The 17,654-nt window shown below is 38.3% G+C and overlaps 2 protein-coding genes across 4 annotated transcripts in view; one reads left to right on the forward strand and one right to left on the reverse strand.

Annotated features, from left to right (window-relative positions):
* mccc1 (methylcrotonyl-CoA carboxylase subunit) overlaps positions 1 to 13,568 on the forward strand; it is a 78,226-nt gene extending 64,658 nt beyond the window's left edge. The window contains exon 19 of the mRNA XM_048542029.2: positions 1,445 to 13,568. Coding sequence (XP_048397986.1) covers positions 1,445 to 1,561 — 117 coding nt within the window. The 3' untranslated portion in view covers positions 1,562 to 13,568. The remainder of the gene's footprint in view (positions 1 to 1,444) is intronic.
* LOC125457399 (uncharacterized) overlaps positions 7,688 to 17,654 on the reverse strand; it is a 32,938-nt gene continuing 22,971 nt past the window's right edge. For all 3 annotated transcript variants that reach the window (XM_048541556.2, XM_059651116.1, XM_059651117.1), the window contains exons 7-8: positions 16,997 to 17,150; positions 7,688 to 15,371 (exon numbers count right to left, since the gene is read on the reverse strand). In XM_048541556.2, coding sequence (XP_048397513.1) covers positions 12,881 to 15,371; positions 16,997 to 17,150 — 2,645 coding nt within the window. In that variant the 3' untranslated portion in view covers positions 7,688 to 12,880. The remainder of the gene's footprint in view (positions 15,372 to 16,996; positions 17,151 to 17,654) is intronic.

Genomic DNA, 17,654 nt, shown 5'->3' on the forward strand with positions numbered 1-17,654 from the left:
GTAGATAGGAGTAGTCAGATTGGCAGAGGTAGCTGCAAAGAAGACTTCATTTTATGTATTTGGGACAGTTTCCTCAAATAGTATGTTGTGGATCCAACCAGGACTCGCGCTGTTTTAAATCCGGTCATGGGTAATGAGGCAGGTTTAATAAATTACAGCAGTGAAAGGTCACCTAAGAAACAATGATCTTAATATGGTAGAATTTAGCATTCACCTTGAGAGGGAGGATCTATGGTCGAAATAACTTTGCTAAACTTAAATAAGGGTAATTACAACGGAATGAAAACAGAGCTGGCTGAGTGTCAATGACATATGAGAAATACTGAGAGGTGTTGGTAAGCATGCATGTGTAAGAGAGCCAAACCAACATGCTCATAGTTTAATCATAAGCTCACTGAAACATCCCAGGATTAATGACAGCATCAACATGTATCATAGCTCTGGGTTTAGAAAATTCTCCACAGGGAGGTCAGCAGTGTTTTTTGTTTAATTTCTGACAAATAAATTAACAGAAGCAAGCCAAAGTAAAATTTGTAATATGCTAACTAACGTGCAGTAAGTTTCATTCCTGTGCAATGCTGTGTTTGAACATCAACAATTTCTCTTTCTGATGCATATTGCTGACTGGATTATTAAATAGCTTTTGGAGGAAAATGATTTACAAAACGTAAATGTTCACCATTAGATATTTTCAATTTCTTATGGAGAATTGAAAATTACTGCATGTAGGAAAAAATTAAATGATCCATGTATTTATGGAATACAGAACATGGGGATTAAATTGAGATCGATCCAGACCTCCAACTGTACTTGGTAATTAACATTTCCAACCACTGCACAGTAGCAATTAAAGCAAATACACCAGAATGCTAAATTATGAAATGAAAATATTAGACTGCAAGTCAGATGAAGTTATTTGTAACAAATGTATAGGCATTAGTCAGGTCACAACCTCACTGTTTTTTCCACTTTTTAATCACCTAGACACAAAAACAGAAATGCTTGAAGGATTTTGTAGAAGAACCTTTGAGGCTATCACTGGGAAATATGGGAGATATTTGAACTTTTTGTTGTCTAGAAAGCAGTTGGCTGAGAGAGAATCTTATAGAGATATACAAGATAGTAAATCGTATCAACATAGTAAATGTACAACTTTAGATCAGATTGTAAAGGCAATTCAAACTAATACAGTGAAATTGGGGCTAATTTCAGAATGGTGTTTATATAAAATTATGGATTTCCAAATACAGTAGTGGAGGCAAATATTTTGGAATTGTTTTTATTTTTGTGATGTGTTTTTTTAAAATTAAGTATGTAGCCATAACAATGGGGAGTACAGGTTCTGTCTGCATGGATAAACTCAGATGGGCTGTGTTGCATTTTTGAGGCATTTTTATTGTATTAACTTAGAAAAAGGTAAAATCTGTATTCACATTTTTTTCAGCATACAATAAAAGCGCCAAAGTCTGGTGTGATCGCAAAAGTTCTCTACAAAGAGGGTTCCCAAGCTAACCGAAATGCTGCATTGGTAACATTTGTGGAGGAAGAAAATTCACAATGAATTCAACTCATATTTTATTTGGACAACTGTGCAAAAAGACCATGATCTAAGAATACCTCATGTGACTGTTGAGTGAATTTAGGTGCTTTTATTACAAATTGTTTTGATAGCTCAGTTTTTATATAATGGTAAACTGCAATAATAAATGGTACTTGTACACTAAACAAAAACTGAGCTACTACTTTTGATCATAAATTACTTGCTTTAGTGACTTATGTAATTCAAAACCTTTGGTCAGCATGTTAGCTACCTGGGAAATTTGTGTTACATTTCATTAATACGACGGCTCACTTAAGTTCTGGAGGGAAGAGTATTTATCTATATTTAATCACTTTTACACCATATTACGGGATTTCTGACTTTCCCCAAGTGAGTTATTTTTGTATTAAAATGTTACGCTAAGGAAATTTTAAATTCTTGCTTGGAGAAAATGTGCACTAAAATCTTGTGAAATACTGAGCACGTTAGGTAGCGTCTGTCGCTATAAACAGAATTGATGGTTATGATTTCCTTCCATACAGATGACAGGAAGAGGAAATAGTCAGTTGGCACTGGTGAGTTATCTGTCCCCTTTTCCAGCCATTTCAGCAGTCAGATTCTGAGCAGGAAGATTTATGGCCCACTTTCCCACCCCATCAATTAATTTCAGTTAACAGCCATTTAAGATCCCCAACCAACCACTGCCCTGATTACCAGGTGAAAAGACCAACAGAGAAACAAAGATGGACTGCCTGCTACATTGGCCTCCATTTGCTCCAAGCTGGGACATAAATAGGGGACATTGAGATCACCACTGAAAACCACACCCCTATCACATCTTTGTCTCTAAACCCCTTTTCTGCATAAACTCAAGGATGTGTTACCCCTGTTTTCCAACCCAACAAGACAGCTGTTCATAACTGTGCATCTTGAGTCTCTGGCAACATTCTCCATCTCCCAATGGTTGCCAGCCTCTGGTAGCTGCTTCTGGTGGGGAGAGTCCAATGCAAGGATATTGATAGGCTGACAAGCTTGCTGATATTTTTATTCTCTCCTGGGTTCTGGATGTGGCTGGTGGCCAGTATTTGTTGTCCTTGAAAAGACGTTGGTGACTTCTTGAACTGCTACAGTCCATCTGCCATTAGGTAGATGCATAATGCTGTCAGGGAGGAAAATCCAGGATTTTGACCCAGTGACTTTTTCTTCACCTAAGTGACTGACTTAAACTGATATATAACGTGCAGCCACTGGATGGATGTCACACAGCTTGGAAGTTGGAGACAGTTCAGGCAGACAGCAGTTGGAATCTGGCCCAGTTTGCTCATGGGGAGGCACTCGTTTGGTCTACCTTGTGTTAGTAATAGCTAAAATGCTTAAGAGTTCATGTAACCTGTATATAGTTACAGGGATGTAATAAACTGCATCTTGTTATCAAAGACATTAACGTCTTTTGCTGAGATTTATTCATGATTCATCCTTAATGGCCTACTAGAGAGTCCCAACACTTGCATGGAAGAAAGCCTGGTAGCAGCATTTTACCCCAGTCACAAGTGCTTGGTCCCCACACTTTCTCATCACTATTATAAAAGTTGATGGGAGTGAAGCGTGTAGTTAGTGACCACTGAAGACATCTGCTCCTGTAGAGAACAGTAGTTCTTGGTTGGGTCTCTAATCTTTAATGAACCAGTTCTCATGAAAGTTTATTGACCTAAGGTGTTAAGGCTTTGCTTTTCTCTCTAGATGCTGCCTAAAAAATCCAGCATTTTCTACTTTTATTTCAGATTTCCAGCATTTTCAGTATTTTGTTGGAGATACTGTTTCCAAGATATTATTTTGTTTTGGGGCATTTGAGGTCCTTTACATCTCACTGCATACATAGACAGTAAACTGTTAGTATGGACATTTCGTTCCCTTAGCTTGTTACCAAAGCAGTGAAAATAAAAATTACTTTTAATGAGTCATGTTATCATTAGAAGTGAATTATGTTTCTTTTCGTGTGACAGAATCCAGTACTCCTCTAGGGGCTGCAATTTGCATCAGCAGCTGCTTTTGACAAAATCTGTGGTAAACCATCTTGAGAAGGGGACATATGCAGGACTCACCTGCAGTCACCAAAAGCAGCTGAATCAGTGCTATCATGATGCCATTTGGACCACAGAGGTCCATTGTATAGATTGATAGTACTCGCCAAAGATCTGGCATTCAGCTGCAACACTGATGTTACTGAAAGAGACAGGATCCCAAATTGCAGGCATGGTATATTTGAAGAACCTCTGAAAAAGTCTGGATCAGCTGGGAGTGTTTTGGACCTGTTCTGTCAAGTCAGAAGGAGAGAATAGTAACAGACAAATAAAAAGTGGCCATTCAGCCAATCATACCTGTGCCAGCTGCCAACTCATTGCATTCTGTTATCTTTTTGCACAGCCTCAAATTTATTTATTCCTTTTTTGGGTGCTTATCCAACATCTTTTTGAAAGCCACAACTGAATCTGCCTCCATCACACACTCAGCGAGTGCATTCCAGGTCTTAAACATCCACCCTATTTTTAAAAAAAATTATGTTGCTATTTCCACATATCAGCAGCTCTCACACCTGGAATCGTTCTTGTAAATCTTTTCTGCACCTTCTCCAAACCTTTTACACAACCTTCTTTAATATAGTGTCCATAATTGAGGGCAACTGTGTTTTTAAAATTCCTTGCTTTTGTACTCAATGCTTCCGTTTAATCTGCCGTGTTACTTTCAACAATTTGTGCACATAAAACTCAGGTCTCTGTTTCTGCATGCCTTTAAAATTGAATGTTCTTTTTATATTGACTCTTGTTCTTCTGACAAAAATACATCACTTCATAGTTCCCTGCGACAGATCTCATCTCTGCCCATTCCACCTATCTGTAGATCTTCCTTTGAAAGTTATCATTGTCCCCTCATCATTCACAATACTTCCAAGTTTTGCCATCTGTAAATTTTGAAATTATGCCTCTGGCATCAAATCAAGGTCAATATATATTGGCCAGTCAGCAGTTTTTGGGTGACTGAATGCAAAAAAAATCAGAAGATGTGACAGAAGGGAATGGGGTGGGACGTAAGATCTCCATGGTTACACCATGTTCAGCTTGCTTATCATTTCAGAAAGCAGGAGGAGCATAACCTGAGAGTTAAGAAATGGCATAAGATAGGAATATGCCATTATCCTGAATGTGCTCAGATGATAGATGGCACAAACTTTGTCACAGTTGCCCTTTGATCCTGAGAACAGTCCCCTCCAAAAGGGCTCAGGAGATGCATGTGTCCTTACTCCTCACTGTGCTGCTTCCTTTCCGCAGGAGAGCAGCAAGTAGATGTCCTGAAGATGTGTTCACTCATGCCGACTAACCATCTGAGGCTATTAGACTCTTTATGTCATTGCTATCATTTGTTCCAGATGCTGGGAATTGACTCCAGCCACTTATTCCTTATGGCCTACTAGAAGGAGGGCCTTGAGGGAGTTTTGGCCCCACATAGAGCGGTGATGTATCCCGTCCAGCATCATCTCCATTTCCCCAACGCTGTATCAATGACCTTAGACCCAATTATTTGTCCTTGTGTCCATTTTCCTTGTTTGAAAGTGTAATGATAGCATTTCCTGTCATTCAGTGTTATTTCCTGTCAAAACAGGCACACCACCTTCAAGAAATGAAAGCTGGCTGCATGACATGCTATCGGTACATGCTGTTCGGCTCCCTGATAAGTTTGCGGAAATAAGGTTAAGGCGTCATATCTTTGCGCTTCCCACCTTGAGTGGTAGAGACTGGTCACATGTGACTGCATGCTTGATTATCATCATTTTGTTTTAAGCTTTTAGCCAAATGGGCTTTACTGCTTTCATTGCACAGAGAGGAGCTGGATCACTTAGTAAACTATGTGTTCATCTTATTAGATATTCTACCAGAGAGATTAGAAAAGTAACCTGTTGAAGCTTCTTTACCATGTACTTTTCAACGTTATAATATACAGTGTCCTAGGGAACAGCAAGATATAATTTCCATGGAATATTCATTGGGGACGGTGTAGTAACTTATTTGATTGTCCTACAACCAAATCCTAGATGGAGGGAGAGTCAGAGGTCAAGGTGATGATTTGCAATCCCAACAGTATGGGAAGGTGAGGTAGTAAAGGGAGAATAATATTGGACAGTCTCCTTTTTAGAATAATAAAGTCAACCAACTGCAGAGGATAACTATTTGTTCAAAGTGTATTTTCCGGTCAGCCAATGGGCACAAGTAGCATTATTTGTTGTTTTACATACTGTGGCTTTCTAGTCTGTTCAGACACATAAGATACGAAATAAAAGCAGACATCAACAGATCACCCATTATTTTATTGAATGGGAGAGCAGGCTTGACTGGCCAGATGGACTATTTCAGCTCCTATTTCATGTTTGTATGTTTTCTTTGACCACAAGCTTCATTTCACTAAAATGCTGATTTATGTGCTAGTTTGGCAGATGAGAGTTGTAGATTTATTTAACAGATTGTTTTAATGGTTGCCATGTTTGTTATAAGTGGAGAGCAAACAGTAAAGGTGAAATCCTGAAAGTAAGGCATTCCAGGGATACAAATAGAAATTGCTCAGAAAATACTGATGTAGCAGGTAGTCATTTAAATGAATGCGATGTGGGTATCACTGTCTAGGCCAGCATTTTTTACACAAATATAGAGTCAGTTACATTGTTATGGATCTGGAGCCCATACTAGGCTAGACCAGGTAGACATCATATTTCCTTCCATAAAGTTCCATTTTTGAACTAGGTGGGGTTTTACAGCCATTGAGAAATGGTTACGTGGCAGCTATTAGGCTAGCTTTTCTTTCAGTTCATATTTCACCATTCGCAATGGTGGCAATTAAACCCATGTCCCCAGAATTCTGGATTACTAGCCCAATAATATTATCCCTGTGACACTGTCTCACTGGAGAATACTCAGAATTCAATGAAGCAAAATTTACCAGACAATAATTTGGATACTAATTTTGAAGAAGTTATCATAGCTCTATTGATAATTATGAAGCAGAATTAAATGCAAAATCATTCTCAGAACCATCTTTCTCCAAGACTAAGATGTACATGTTTCCATGAGAAATTCAGTAATAAACTAAGCCTTTTTAATATTGTACACCAGTAGTCAAAATAAGTCACCAATTTGCTTTCAATCAGTTTTTTCACTTGGAACCAGCCTGTGAGCTAGTCAAATAAATCTGTAATCTAATGGCAAAAATGGAACTTCAGTATTTTAATTTCTTCCATTGCTTCTAGAGTAATGCATGATTTCTCAACACTTTTACTTTCTTCAACTTTCAGCAACATTACATTTTCTGCAGTGCAATTTAAATATCTTGACTGTATAATCCCATGTAATTAACTGATTACTTCTGAACTGTATAAATATCGGGCATGTTAGGGTTTTTTAAGCAGATTTTGTTGACACCAATCTCAACTATTTAAGGATAAACTAAAGGTGTTGTCTTGCATGCTATTTTAGGCATCCATTATCAAGCTCAAGTGTTCCAGTATCAAGTAAAGCAGTTACAGAATTCAACTCTTGCAGCAAACCATCTTTGTAAGTGCCTGATACTGTGAAAAGGTGGGAAGTCACAACAAGCCCCAAAAAGAGATTTTTAATTCATCAGTCTGTGCTGTTGCTGAACATGCATGTCATGAACTTTGGTTACAATCTTAGTTCTGGTCTGCATCTTTTACAAAATACACACTAGCAGTGAGAAATGGAAGACCAATAAAGACAATAGCACTAAACAGATGCGGAGAACTGTGGATGTGTCATAAAAAGAACTGCATGTAGGGTTCTGCGAGGGGATAAAAGTTCATATTTTCAACAGCCGACAAAAAAAAATTTTGTTTAATCGTAACTCCTATGGTAGAAGAAAATGTGCATGAGCCTAATCAAACAGATTGATCAATAATTTTGAACAGTAAAAGACAGACTCACATTTCAGGCATTGATCTTAGAAACTTTATCTTACAATTTGATTCTTTGCAGTTTATTTATTTGATTGTAATCAGCCATAATGGGGGTAGAAATACAGCTTTGGTTTTATAAAATCAAACCCTGAAAACACTTTGTAATTTATTATAATTTTGTAAACGTTTTCAGTAGATCTTCCAAATATTGATCTGAGTATAAAATAAAGTTTTACATTATTTTAGAGTTAGACTGTCATACAGCATGGAAACAGACCTTTCGATCCAGCCAATCCATGCCGACTATAATCCCAAACTAACCTAGTCCCACCTGCCAGTATTTGGCCCATGTCCCTCCAAACATTCCTCATTCATGTGCTTACAATTACCACATTTAAAAGACTTTTATCGCATCCACCACTTCCTCTGGAAATTCATTCCACTTACGAACCACTTTCTGTGTGAAAAAAATTGCCCCTTGTGTCTTTTTCTAAATCTTTCTCCTCTCAGATATGCACCCTGGTTTCAAAATCTCTCACCCCGGGGAAACGAAACCTGCCATTCACCTTACCTACATCCCTCGTGATTTTATAAATGTCCATAAAGTCACCGCTCAACCTTCTATGCTCCAGTGAAAACGTCCTAGTGAGTCCAGCCTCACATAACTCAAACAGTCCACGTTTGGCAACATTCTTGTAAATGTCTTCTGAACCCTTTCCAGCCTAATAATATCCCTCCAATAACAGGGCAACCAGAACTGGACACAATATTCCAGAAGATGCCTCAGCAATGTTCTGTATAACCTCAACGTAACATCCCAACTACTATACTTAAAGGTCTGAGCAATGAAGGAAACCATGCTTAATGCCTTCTTAACCACCCTGTCTACGTGTGATGCAAACTTTGAAATGTACTTAAACCCCTAGGTCTGTCTATTCTACGACATTACCCAAGGTCCTACTTTTAATTGTATAGGTCTGCCTTTGTTTTACCCAATATAATACCTCGCATTTATCCAAATTAAACTCCATTTGCTACTCTTTGTAACCTTAAATAACCCTCTACACTGTTCACTATACCACCGATCTTTGTGTCTTCTACAAACTTACTAAACATGCCTTCTATATTCTCATCTAAATTATTTATATTAATGACAAATAAATGGCCCTTGCACTGATCCCTGTGAAACGCTGCTGGTCACTGGCCTCTAATCTGAAAAATAACCCTGCACCATCGCTCTCTGTCTCCTGCCATTAAGTCAATTTTGTATCCAGTTGGCAACTCACCATGAATCATGTGATCTAACTTTACTAAGTAGTCTACCATATGTAACCCTGTCAAAGGCCTTGCCAAACTCCTAAATAAACAATGTCTATCGCTCTGCCCTCATCAAACTTAGTTACTTCTTCAAAAAACTCAGTCAACATTGTGAGATATGATTTCCCTCACACAAAACCATGCTGACAATCCATAATCATTCCTTGCCTCTCCAAAAGCATATAAATCCTATCTTTCAGAATCACTTTCAACAACTTACCCACCACTGAAGTCAGACTCACAGCTCCCGGGCTTCTCCTTCCATCCTTTCTTAAACAAAGGCACAACATTTGCCACCCTCCAGTCGTCCAGCACCTCACTGGTAGCTAATAGAAATATTTCTGCAAGGGGCCCCACAATTTCCTCCCTCACTTCTCATAAAGCCCTGGGATACACTAGATCAGATGCCAGAGATTTATCCACCATTATATTTTCTAAGACCTCCAGCACTTCGTCTTTTGTAACATCAACTGTTATCAAAGCATCAATATTTGTATCCTTGAGTTTGCTAGCTTCCATTTCTTTCTTTTATAGTAAAAACTGGAAAAAAAATTATTTAATATCTCTCCCATCTACTGAGGCTCAAAACAAAGACAAACCTCTTTGATCTTTGAGGGGACCTGTGCGCTCTAGCTGCTTTCTCGTTCTTATTGTGTTTGTAGAATTTCTTTGAATTATCCTTAAATCTTATTTGCCAAGGTTATCTCGTATCTTCTGTGTGCCTTTCAGATCTCTCTCTTAAGAATGTCCCAACACACTTTATACTGTTCAAGAGATTAATTTGAACCCTGTTGATTTTTTTTTGGTCTTGACTCGAGCCTCAATATCTTTATTCACCCATTTTATTCAACATAAAGGATGATAGTGATGGGGGCTTTATGCAAATAGAATAAAGGTAGCAAGGTTTTTGATGTCTTCGTGTTTGCTGAGGTGGCTGGGACCTCATTGGAAGAACTGAATTTTGAAGTGATGAAGGTTAGATGATGATTTCAGTAGCAGATAGACTAAGGTAGACCAAGTGGGTAATGTCATAGAGATGAAAGTAGATGCCCTTTTGATAGAGGCGCTATGTGGTTAAAAGTTCAGGCAAAGGCCGGTTAGGAAATTTGAGTTTGCAAGCAGTGCACATGACATTCATTGAGGAAGAGAGACAGCAATAAGCCTGTCAATCATCTACAAGGCACAAGTCAGGAATGTGAAGGAATATTCCCCACCTGCCTGGATGAGTGCAACTCCAACAATACTCAAGAAACTCGACACCATCCAGGACGAAGGAGCCCACTTGATTGTTTATTCATCTACAAGCATTTGCTCCCTTCATCACCGATGCTCAGTAGTAGCACTGTATACTGTCTACAAGATGCACTGCAACATCCAAACTCATAGCCACTACCATCAAGAAGGACAAATGCTGCAAATACATAGAGATGAATTTCCATTTTTGGCTAAATGCAAGTTGTTTTGATTTTTTTGAGAGATTCTCACCATGAGGCCCAATGAGATTCCTTGTTGCATCTTATCAAACATACCACATGAACTACTTATGTCGCCCCTGTAACAGCCCTCTCATCCCATTCTCCCCCATTTTGTCATGTGCCATTGCCAAAATAACTGGACCTGGCAAAGAGATGTTGGCACCCCACTTTGCAGGCAGAGTACCTTTTCTTCCCTCAAGACCAGCAGTGGAGGCCACAATACTAAACCCTGCCAGTCTGGCACAAGGTTACCACCAGGATCAGTAGAGCTTCAGCCACCTGGGGGAATATCCAGCACTGTAGGAAGTAACTTAACGACATTCTCTGCTCTGCCACCATCTTCTTGTTGATATCTTACACTCATTCTATCTTTGCTACTGCACCCATCTCCAACCAAAGCTCATTCTCTACCATTTTTACTTTCACATGCAAAATCTTTCTTACTTGCTCTCACCCATCCCAACCCTCCACACCACTAACTCCACTTGCCCTTTATACTACCTAGTTACTTTTGTGAAAGATTGCCCCACCTACATCAAAAGTAACAGCAGTGTCAATCACTTTCATCTCCTATAATACGTCTCTCATTCCAAGAGGAAAATAATTTAATATGATCGGCAGGCTGCCCAACATTTAGTTCCTCACTTCTTATGCGGAGAACATCCTTATTCTGACTGTTCCAAGCAACTGACTGACCATGTACAAGCCACTGGACTAGTATCAGAAGCTGCCCTTGTCTTACATTGCAAGGAACCGCTGTCTAAATACTATTTCTCTTGACTTTAGTGATGACTGCTGACAACCACAACAAGTTTCCTAACCATGTGTCTGCACAAAATTGCAAGATTGTATGGTAGGGATGCTGCAAGAATTCAGGTAGGTTCAGGGTGAGTGAGCAGTATGGCAGCAAGTGAAGGGCCCAGAGATGCGCCCTGGACAAGTCCATGAGCTGCAGGTGGGTTTCTGAGCACACAGTGTCCTTGTTTCAGCATTACATGATAGTTATTGGTGCAGCATTGAAGTTCAGAAGCATCCTGTAAGTGGATCAAAGATGTGCCAAGAGGGTTCTTAGAGGGTAGCACATGTTGGATGCCAACATCTATGGACCAAAGATGCACGTGGCCTGTATCCATGTTGAATGCCCTAAGATGTTGGTGCCTAGAATCCAATGTGGTGGTCCTTTGGAACAAGAAGTGAGTTGAAATCACAGTTACCCATTTGGAATTGTCAGGAATTTTCAATGTCTAACTTGTTCAGTGCATTTGGTCAGATGTGAAGTTAAACATTAATAAGTTCAGATATGGTGTTAATATGGCATTTAACAAGCTGTAATTCTGCTTTATTGGCAATATGCTACTGTCTAGTGAAAAACATGTCTCACCACTCAGCAAATGCATAAAAGATGCAAAAAGAAACATTTCATTGGGCTTCTTGTTCAAATCTGCCACAAATCTCACCTTAGCTCATGTTGCTCAGACCTCTATAAGTTTCAATCAACTCAAACACCATTACCACCTCAAGTTCCTCTCCAAGCCACTTGCCATCCTAGATTAGAAATGTATTGCTGTTCTGTCACTGTCACTGTAAATCCCTCCCTAACAGCACCAAATGGACTATAGCAGTTCAAAACGCAGCTCACCATTACCTTCGCAAGAGCAGTTTGGGATGAGCAACAGATGTGGGTCTTTCCAGCGATGCCCATATCCCATGAGTGAATAAAAAAACAGTCTTGAATTGACTGCATCAGGATTTAAGTGTGGAATAATCTGTGACTGACCACAGTATAAAAAAAGACAACTATTATACCTTAGAATTTAATAAATACAAGCAGAGAAGGCTGTTGGCTTTGTTTAGTCATTCAAGAAGATCATGATTGATCTGACCTTGCCCTTTTTTAATGTCTGTGTCTCTTCCATATTAAGAACTATATTTCTTGTTAGTGGAATGCTGAAAGTATTTCAGCTTATAATTTTACATGCTTTGTACTACTTCTTAAATGAAGAAAGTAGTAAGCAATTAATATATTGCCACACTGTAGATGAAAATGGCACACGTTAATTTCCAAATGTAATACAACAAAAGCCTTTTGTCCTCCAATAGGTATTGTATGAGCAATAAAACCAAATAATTTGTATTTTTGTTCCATCACATTTTGTAGTTAATTTCTAAATTTGATCAATTTAGTATTAAGTACAAAAATGTTTGTCTTAAAAGGACAATAATTTAATGAAAAATGATTTGACAAATCACTGATTGTAGAGGGAGTAGAAGTGTAGGAGTAATAATTTTTATCTTAATGCAATGAGCAAATGGCTGACTAATTTATCTCTTGCAGATTTGTGACTTTGTGGCAAATCTTTTCTTATGAAAGCAATGCTCTTTTAATGGCATCATTGGAATGAAGCCTGTGGCATTCAGCTGTTATTCATAAAACCCGTTTAATACAAACAATTGATGGTGCTTAAAAGATATATTAATACTATTTAAAATCTAAGATTGAATGTCTTGACTAGAATACCAACTGCTCCAGAATACTAATTGACATTCACATTCAAGAAATTATATCACCTTTTGTCCAATGGTCTTCCATATTTATGGAAACTCAAAGCTTGTTTGTGGTGAAGAAAATTGTATTGCATCAGTGGCCTTCACAAATACTCTACGATTATATTGTGAAACCACTGAAGGGTCAGCATAACTATATGCCTTGTATTTCCATGGTTTACTTTTGTTATAAGATGTGTCGCCTGGATAATTGTTTTGTGCTGAGGAAGTACTCTCAGTTTTGGTAGCTTGCTCAACAGCAGGAAGATATTCCTTTAACACTCCCTGTTTGGCTACATGGATGGAATCTCTACATTGATCATTTAAGTCTTTGTGTTGATAATCATCTTTTATTTCATGCAAATCATTGAATGAAACAGTCAGGATTTCAGCAGTGATAACAGATTGTAGTTTTTGCTGAACTTCTTTCAGCTCTTGCTTTTCATTTGAGTCAATGAATGACTCAGGGCGCTTAGTTTGTAAAATTGTTGTTGTCTCTGCAACTTCCTTTAGTATTTCTTGAGACTGTTCCTCTTGCACAGCTGAGTTAACTGAGTCATTAAACTTGTCCGGAATATGCTTGTGCTGATTATCGTCATGTTTCTTGTCTTTTGATTTATTTTCTGATAGGATGTGAGTTTTAGGAACAATATCAGACTCTGATTTTTGTGGAATTCTCTTCAGTTTTTGCTTCTTACACAAATTAGTGAATGACTGTGACCTCCTTGTTTGTAAGCTAACTATTTTCTCAGTATTTCCCTTCTGTATTTGCTGAGGTTGTTTCTGTAGTACAGTTATGAACTGATTAGTAGTGCTGACTAAATCTCTAGAATTATTTAAATTGTGTTTATTTTGAGCATCATCTTCTTTAAGTTCTTGTAATTCATTGTCTGGCAGCATTAGGATTTTAGGAGATACAGTAGTCTCTGATTTTTGAACACCTTCTACAGTTTGCTTTTGGCTCAAACTGATGAATGGTTTGAAATTTTTAGTCTGTAAAATTGGTTTTTCAGCATTTTCCTTTAGTATTTGTGAAGGTTCCTCCTTTAACATGAGATTGTGCTGCTTAACTGCAAAAATCATGCCATTAGACAGATTGGGCATCTGTTTATTTTGATCCTCATATTGTTTTGCTTGATCTGTTTCATTGTAAGGCAAAGTTACAATTTCAGTTGTGAAAATAGGTTCTGATTTTTTTGAAAATTCTTTTAATGCTTGCATGTTTGTGGGTGGTAATTTTCTTGTTTGTTTTATATTTTCCTTCCTTGTTTCAGTTAGATTTTCTTTTCTGCTACTTTTCATAGATGAAGAGACTTCAATGCATGGTATTGGACTGTGCAATCGAGCATTAGTCACAGTATGGGGAGGGTTAATAATATTAGGCTTCTTGTTGTCTCCCAGTGGAGTATATTTGGGTATCAGGGAGTTGGTTTCATGGATAGTGGTTGTATCAGAAAGACTTAATTTGGAAATACATAATGAAGAGTTTGTAACTACTTCTCCTAAAGAAAATATATGGTTTATATTTTCAGCAAAATTCACAGTTTGTACACCATTTTCATTAACATCACTACTGGTCCTGGGTGATTTTGTTGATTTATTTTTTGTCTCATCACCAGTTTGGAATTGTGTAGTTGGATACAACACTTCAGTGACCATTTGTAGAACCGGTTCATTCAAAATACCTTCTTTATTTTTAATCTGAGAATCCTGTTGTATATGATCTTCAGTTTTTTTGGTAGTGTCTGAACACGTATCATTTGATTTCTTTGCAAGTAGTGTTTGCATCCCTGCTGGATGTAATGTATTTGGACAAAAAGCTGTTGTATTATTTTCTGCATCTGATTGTCTAAGAGTAGCAAGTTTCACTTTTCCAACTGAAAGTTCACATTTTTGTTGAACTTTCAAATCAAAAGTCTGCATTTCAGTAAAGTTGGTATGTCTGCTGTCCATTGTGGGAAATTTAGAAGTAGTAACATAGGCTTGTGCTGTTGCAGGACTTAAAGTTTCAATATTACTTTCAGCAATTGGTCTTTCAAAAACACCAGCTTCCATTTTATTATTTGTAAGCTCACATTTTTCTTTAACTTTCAAGTCAGTAGGGCAATGCACTTCAGTAACATTGGTATTTCTTTTGCCCACCGTGGAAACATTAGTCGCAGTGCTCTGAGAATCTGCAGTGCTGTTAGATTGCTCTAACACTGCTACCGCCTTAGGCTCGGGAGGCTGTAGTTTCTCCAGCTTACTTCGAAAACCAATCTTTGTAAACCTCGACTGCAGGAGCTGAAATTTAGTAGGTCTAAGTTTTTCCTCAGTTTTATGTGCTTTTGCCTTTCTGGAGACTTGTGCAGTAACTAAATCATTCGTCAGGCGTACAGAGTCTTCGTTGTTTGTACTCTTTACCTTTTCTTGCTGAGCTATGTAATTGATCAGATTGTTGATTTCGTCACTCCTGCGCTTGTTCACAAACTCCCTGGCAATTGGACGCACATCTAAAGACTCATTTCCTTGGCTATGATCTGCACTGAGACACAAAATCCTGCAACAAAATTAAAGTCAGAAGTGTATTCAGAAGAAATCTATACTATACAATTTAAAGTTAAAAGCCTCACGTTTAATACATATCCAGAGCACCACAAATTAAATGTGTACAGATGCATTCCACTAAATTTTTAAAGTTGAGTTGGGACGTCCATCCCCAGGTGAATTCTGGGTCCCAACACTACACTGCCATTGAGTCCCTCATGCGATGCTATTCTGAAATGTGCTTACTGGGGAGCAGATGAGCTTAGTGCCTAATTAATGGTATTGCATGTCTCCTGCAGTTGGGAACAACCGAGAGAGGTGAAGTCAGGGTCTGATCTGCCATCTCCAGGGCCAGCAAGAGATCCATGCTGAATCCTTCAAACAAGGCTCGTCTGATCAATTGCCAGTCAGGCATTAGTATGGCCATTGTTGGGTCTCTGCAAGGAAATAAGACCCTGGGTGGAAGTCCTACCCAGCAAGAGCTGCCGGGCCAGCAGTTCCCACAAGTGGCAAAGCCATGGAGGAGGCCATGGCTACTGTCAGAATAGTGGGCAATAGGACTGCCTGCAGCTGGGCTAATGTCAACTAATCTCAGGATGAGGCCTTTAAATGATCTATAAAAGGCCACTTCAGTGCCTCATTTGGCAGAAGTCAATCACCCAGATTGAATTACAGTGGAGGTGAGAATGTGGTAGCATTTGGGAATGGCACCACTACACTTGAGTAAGTTGCCTTTTCACTTCCAAATTCATCCCTTCCAGGAGCATAAAATTCCATCCAGAGTCTGAGCAGTAAAGAAAATAAGGCAGCCATTATACGACCTACTGTGTCTTGCTGCGGAAGTAGGCAGTGCCTTAGATGGTCAGCTGCATGAAATATGTAGCTAAAATGAAGATAATGCACTTGACATGGAATAAGATTCCTCATGGACTGACACTTTTCATCACAGACAAACTTCCAAATTCTCTGAAATGAACTTGATGACAGATCAAAATTGTACACCAGACTGTTTGAGTTTGGTGAATTAGCCACTGAAAATCCTGTTCTCACCTTTCCCTGCCCAATATCAATTAATGGATCATTCATTGAAGGAAGTGGATTCCTCATCCTCCACGCTGCATTCCCACCCTGAAAATTGCAGTATGCTCAGAGTCTTCATGATCCAGAGATAAGTTCAGGAATAAACATTTTGAATTGTGCTGAACAATGACTCAAATATTTCATTATCTTTCAAATAAACATATCTAGGATATCTTCAGCAATTTTGTCTTCAGTACACTTGACTTTGCAGTTAAATCTGCCTCCCTCCTACTTCTCATCTACCTGCTTTCTTTAATAACAAGAACCAGAAACGGAATTATATTATTATCCATGTGGTATTACTTGCCTGCAGGCAATTTTTGATATGCAGATTGGGCATCCCTGAAAATTTATAAGCATTTCTGTGCGGTACAATACCATTTACTAAATCATATGTGAGTTACAAATAAGAAGTACTCTATATGAAGGAACGTCGGTAAATTTGTTTGCTGAAGCTGCTGAAATTAGTGTGCATATTTTGCCAAATATGTACAGTGAAAATGTTACTGATTAGCTTGTAACCCCACTTTGAATGATCTTCATGTTTGTTAGACTTACCTGTCTGCAGTAGCAATCTGGTACAGCTGCCTCCCCAGCTGTTCTAGATGGCTTCTTAATTCTAGATTCTGGTAAAGACTCGTAGGGACATTGTCAAATCCATAGAGAATTCCATATAGAGAACCTGCAATAGCACCTGTTGCATCACTTTCCCCTGCAGATTCATAACACAATTTTCAAAATGTAATGATTACTTCTTCAGGTAGTGCAAAAATATTTGTTCACTCTGTCTGGTTTGGTGTCCAAAGGGAGAAAACTAAGCCATTCAAATCTGTTACAAGTAGTCCATTGCTTTATGTATATAAATATATATACACACACACAATATAATATATACATGTATATACATATATATGTCAGCTTTTTGGGTCTAACAGACATATTAGACCGTAGACCATAAGACATAGGAGTAGAAGTAAGGCCATTCGGCCCATCAAGTCCACTCCACCATTTAAATCATGGCTGATGGGCATTTCAACACCACTTCCCTGCACTCTCCCCATATTAAACTGCCAGTACTTCAAAAAACAGTGCTTTGAGATTTTTGAATAAATGTGAATATACATTCTAATGTAAAAGACAATAGTAATTCTAATATTTATCCCAGAAAATATATTACATTAGCAATTATAAACATCTCCATTTTTTTAAATTGCTG

The sequence above is a fragment of the Stegostoma tigrinum genome, chromosome 14 (genome assembly GCF_030684315.1).
Source record: "Stegostoma tigrinum isolate sSteTig4 chromosome 14, sSteTig4.hap1, whole genome shotgun sequence".
Taxonomy (NCBI): Eukaryota; Metazoa; Chordata; class Chondrichthyes; order Orectolobiformes; family Stegostomatidae; genus Stegostoma; species Stegostoma tigrinum.